The sequence below is a fragment of the Chrysoperla carnea genome, chromosome 2, assembly GCF_905475395.1.
Source record: "Chrysoperla carnea chromosome 2, inChrCarn1.1, whole genome shotgun sequence".
In the NCBI taxonomy this organism is placed as follows: domain Eukaryota; kingdom Metazoa; phylum Arthropoda; class Insecta; order Neuroptera; family Chrysopidae; genus Chrysoperla; species Chrysoperla carnea.
The window spans coordinates 99,209,284-99,215,283 of record NC_058338.1 but is presented as its reverse complement, the minus strand read 5'-3'; the positions used below and the strand labels follow the sequence as shown (position 1 = coordinate 99,215,283).

The window sequence follows — 6,000 nt, the reverse complement described above, 5'->3', positions numbered from 1 at the left end:
ATTCTAGAATGTGACTTTAATCTTCAAAGTCGTCTAACAGTCACCTCGGTCTCGTTACTGGTAAGAGATAAAAGAGCACTTTCAATTAGTGAATTGTTCCTTATAAAAAAGGTGTGAGTGAAAAGCTATAATTATTCGGTAATAACAAATATAATAAATTATAAATAATGTAAACAAATAATATATACATGATTTTCTCACTACAGGAAACTGTAATATAATCGAATATACGGTTATCTATTGGTGTTCCACTTAATCTATCATCTATATATCCTTGTCTATTGTGAATGCCATTTCGTTTAATAACGAAGTTCATGATGTTAAAAAATTGTAACTAACTTCAACATGTAATTTTCGTGTTAAAAATAAACAACACAAAAATAAACAAGTATCTTCTGCACGAAACATTAGAAAAGTCGTAAATCGAAGAGGTTTGTCAAAAAATGAATGTGAAAGTTTTAAGTATACATATGCAGAGTGGGGCATAAAAGGTGTTATTTGTTATTTGTTTAGGAACGAATTTTAGGAATCGACCATTAAAGCACGTACAGGTGTGCGATTTGTTGTTATGCATTTCTTAATTGGACGCATATCATATTCGGTTGTCACTATTGATTTCTTATCATCGAGGACGCTTGAATAAACGCATATTCGAGTATGATTGTTTTTCTCACAGTGGTGAAACGGTAATTTCACAGCGGGAATTTAGTCGGAGATCATTCTTATGTCAAGTTAATAGTATTCAAACAGAATGCAATAAAAAAGAAGGCTTTTTTATTGAGTGAAAAATTATTAACCCAACGTAAGATTGTGTGCCGGTTGAGAACAAAGTCGTTTCATTCGAAACTGACGCTGTAGCAAAGTCACTTTTATTTAATCGCAGCTTTCTCTGAAGGCACGCACTTGATTACATTTATTAACATTACATTTTGTTATAAATCATATATCATTAAGTTTTATGACCACATTTTTACCTACATAGGGATAAATATAGACACAATCAGAAAACTAAAGCCATAGTATTTATAATATGACGCAAAATAAAAAAGACAGTTTTAATCAAATGTAGTGCCAGTCACATATGGAATCACCTAAATAATATATAAATATTATATCATAGGTTAGGTTAGAATATTTTGGATGTCCACGAAGGACAATCGTAGGCTGTAGAGCCCATTGTGATACACCAGCCCATCACAACTATTAATTAAATTAATTTTTGTGTTGTGACGGCGGGGATCGAACCCGCTACCCTAGGCATACCGCGAACGGAAATGGTTACGCTTTAACCAATTGAGCTACCAGTATATATTTAAATCTCACCCCATAATTTATTTCAGCCTTTTCCCTATGTACTGTTAGGAATAAATATTTCACAAAGTGGTGTATTTAATCATCATAATAATAAGGCATAAAAAACAATTCGTATTATTTACAAAAATATAATTGATCACCATTTAAAATAATTATCATAATATAGTTTTTTTTATTACAAAATATACAACAAAAAATTCTAAAAACATTTACCATAAAGGTTCATGCTAGCGAATTAAATTCCAACGCAAAGAAAAATTAAGTGAAAAACAATCGATTGAGGTAATTGTTGAAATACTCTGTAGAGGAAGTGTTGATTACCAGTGTTTGCATTATATTTCATAAAGATAAGTTTAAAATACTAAATTTACATCAATAGAGAAGCTAATAAATATATCAAATGAATCCAGAGGATGTAAATACAATGAATCATTTTAAGTAAAAAATAATTGTAATATTCGACTCTAATTATTAGCGTGCGCAACGCACTTTTTGGTCTGTAGAATAAATGAGGCTATGTTAAATAGAATTTAAATTTTTCGGAACAAATCTTGCCTATAGAACAAATTCGATTTCTGTCCATCATGCTTGGATAATATAGCGCGAAGTATTATTGAAAAGCGCGCTCAGTGCGCTTTTTCTGCCTTATTTTCATTCCTGGATCTATGAATATCTAGCTTCTATCGAAGCTTTATTGTAAATTGTTAATCTGAATTACTCGCATTAAGCGCCTTTTCTGCGTTATTTTCATTCTTGAATCTATCAATATCTCTCATTATTAATGAATCTATCCATTATTCTTGGATAATAGATTTTCAAGTGGGTAAAAATTGTTTTGTTGGAAGAATATTGTGGCGGAGTAGATTTGGGAGGTGAATTTTGAGGGAGGTTTTCGTGAGAAGTGTAATTGGGAAAATTGAAGGGGGGAATTTTGGAGAGAGACAATTTTTTCGAAGAATTTCGGGGTAATTATGGGAGGGGGAGATTTTATACCTTGTATAAATAAAATATATATCAAGGTACCTATATTAACCTTAGTCCCAAGTTTGTAGCGCTTAGAAATATTGATGCTTCAAACAAAATTTTGGTATACGTGTTCATAAATCACTTAATCCTACAGCCCTGCAGGTAAGGTGCGTTGCGCGTTGTATCAGCTGTCTAGATATCAGCCCTTAAATCATTTTAAAAGAAAGGCCCTTTATACAGTGTGTGGCATTTAAAATGAAGACACCCCCAGATTTTCGTTATTTATAGGAATATCGATTTGAAATTTACATTTATACAGTGTGATGGGTCACACTTTTAAGGATACTTACGATACCGAAATCTGAACTTTAAGCTCAGCCTACTACAAATTGATAAATGGGGCCGATTTTAATATTTTGCCTACCGTCAGACATATCGAAAAAAATTTTTAAGAAAAAATTTCTTAGAATAATTTTTAACCTAATCCTATCTATATACCGATTTCAATGACAAAATTCACATTTTTAACTTTTTCATTATTTTTGTCTTCATTCAAAATTTTACAAGTTTAAGATTTAAATATCTGGATGACTTTGCTCGGTTATTCGCCAATAGATGTCAGCAAGAGTCATATTTTTCACTTTAGACTACTCAAACGCCTCCTTTTTGTTATGTTATAATTTGCATTGTATTTCATTAACTACGTTATACACCAATAGATGTCTGATGAATTTTTTTCACTTTAGACTACTCAAACGCCTCCTTTTTGTTATGTTATAATTTGCATTGTATTTCATTAACTACGTTATACACCAATAGATGTCTGATGAATTTTTCATGAAAAGACGGATAAAAGGACATTTCTGATAAATGAAACCTAGCTAGATCGACTTATCGCCCCAAAAAACCCCTACATACTCATTTTCATGAAAATCGTTGGAGCCATTTCCAAGATCGTTGATATATATATATATATATATATATATATATATATATATATATATATATATATATATATATATATATATATATATATATATACAAGAATTGCTCGTTTAAATATATAAGATAAGATTTTATACCTAGTGTGCTATGGAATGTATAAACTGGCATAATGATTTAATATTGTAATGTATTCAAATTTTCAATAAACTTGTAATAATTATGAGTGTAGACCAAAATAATGAAAAAATTACTAATTTTGTCATGGAAATCGTTATAAAATACATATTATTTTTAAAAAATTGATAAAAGTAAATTTTCTCCTGATAAAGAAATTTGCAATTCTAGCTTTGGCTAAAAATCAAATTTATGGAGTTTCTTAAATATCACATTTATCAAGGATTATTTTCGATCTGCCGTATGCTATAAAAGATAATAATAATAACTGAAAGAAAGAAGAAACTTTACATTTGTTTTTACAACTATACTCCATTTTTCATCCCTTTCACGACAATCGTCTGAAAAACCAAAAATCTCGATTTCCATAAATTCGACATTCGACGAGCTACAGTCAAAACTTCATATTGCATTTTTTCACTATCAAACTTTATCAATGATCATAAAGGTAGAAGAAAGGAATCATGGAAAATTCACTTTGTTATGGGCTGACGGCCTATTAAAGATAAAGAACTTACAAAAAAACTTAGCTACCTTACATGAGTACAGCAAGTACCTACTTACAAGTAACCTCTGAAAACCACAATTATTTATTTAAAAAGTATCTGTAGTTAATTATTATTATACAGTTGATTTTAAAAAAAGTTCTGGCTTTATATTTCGGCATAGAAACGAAATATGTGCAAAACTTTCTAGACAAAAAATATGAAATGTCCGTGTTGTTTAATTTTACAATAGTCTTGCGAAAACTAGTTAGACATAACATGAAATGCCCTAGTCACTAAAATTTACAATACACTTGCGAAAACTCCCTATACAACAACAACAAATGAAATGCCCATGTTATTATAAATTTACAATAGCCTTGCAAAAACTTTCTAAACAAAATATGAAATGTCCATGTGGTTTAATTTTACTATAGTCTTAAGTAAATTGTAGTTTTCTTAGTCGAAAACTAGTTAGGCAAAACATGAAATGCCCGTGTCACTAAAATATAAGTAGACTTGCGAAACCTTTCTAGACAAAGTATGAAATGTCTGTGTTACATTAATTAAGCAAAGATAAATACTTTCTAGACAAAATATGAAATGTCCGTGTTATTTTAATTAAAATAGACTTGCTAAAACTTTCTAGACAAAGTATGAAATGCCCGCATTAATTAACAATAGTCTTGCGAAAATTTTCAAGACAAAATAGGAAATTGCCTTGCCACAAAAATTAACAATAGACTTGCGAAAACTCGCTAGGCAAAATATGAAATGCACGTGTTACTTTAATTACCAATAGACTTGGGAAACCATTCTAGACAAAGTATGAAATGCGCTTGTTATTTTAATAAACAATAGTCTTGCGAAAACTAGTTAGACAAAACATGAAATGCCTGTGACGCTTAAATTAACAATGGACTTGCGAAAACTCCCTAGACAAAATATGAAATGCCTTTGTTGTTTAAATTAAAATAGACTTGCGAAAACTTTCTAGACAAAATATGAAATATCCGTGTTGTTTAATTTTACAATAGTCTTGCGAAAACTAGTTAGACAAAACATGAAATGCCCGTGTCACTAAAATTAACAATAGACTTGCAAAAACTCGCTAGGAAAAATATGAAATGCACGTGTTACTTTAATTACTGATAGACTTGCGAAAACTTTTTAGACAAAATATGAAATGCCCGTGTATTTTAAGTTTAAATAGTCTTGCGAAAACTAGTTAGACAAAATATGAAATGCCAGCGTTGTTTAATTTTGCATAGTCATGCGAAAACTAGTTAAACAAAATATGAAATGCCCGTTTACAAAACCGTCAAAAAATACTCGAATAGGCTTGCGCATAAAAATCATGCTCATTGGCCAAGCACTAGTCAACTGAAGGAAGTTGATTGGCTGGCGTCACTGACACTTCAAAATTCACAGATACTTTCAACAGTTTTAATTGTAGGTACACGAAAATACCAATGTGCAGTCCACCAAGAAATTAGCAACGTGTAACATCCATAATAAGAGTAATTACGATTAGCTAATTCATACTGATGATGATTACTTGGTAGTCCAAATGCGTAATTATAAAATACAAAAAACTGATCTATAAGATTGGGACAAAAATCGAAATTTATTTCGAAATATCCTAGAGTTCTCATTTTTTATGTACGATAATATTTATACTGAAATTTATAGCTTGCTCAGGACGTAAAAAGTCAGGTTTTGTTTGTAAATGAGCAACATTCGACAATTGGGTCTGGATATACATCACTGTTTGCCCGTGAGGTCGTAAATTAGGACACAACTTTGGTGATGAGTGTGAATGAGATAGATATACGAATTGTCTAACGTATGTGTTTTACACACACACTAACAGTGTTATACGAAAGTGAGTCGTCACGACGCACGTTCTACCGTCCTACATAAGGTAGGACTAACAACGTATGTTAAATTATTCTATGTAAAAGTAGGCGTCACGGTTCGGTTTTAAATTTTCTAAAATCAAAACACCATAATTTTGTTGGTTTTTTAAACTTTTCTTATTTATTATAAATAATGCAAGCACAAACATTCAACACTTTCCATACAGGATATTTCAACAATTAACTTTTTGTTTGTT

The 6,000-nt window shown here is 30.5% G+C and overlaps 1 protein-coding gene across 1 annotated transcript in view; it reads right to left on the bottom strand.

The window, feature by feature from the left end:
* Window positions 1-522: 522 nt before the first annotated feature.
* The window catches only part of LOC123293125 (histone acetyltransferase KAT2A), a 74,775-nt gene continuing 69,297 nt past the window's right edge, over window positions 523-6,000 (bottom strand). The window contains exon 14 of the mRNA XM_044873841.1: window positions 523-634. Coding sequence (XP_044729776.1) covers window positions 523-634 — 112 coding nt within the window. The remainder of the gene's footprint in view (window positions 635-6,000) is intronic.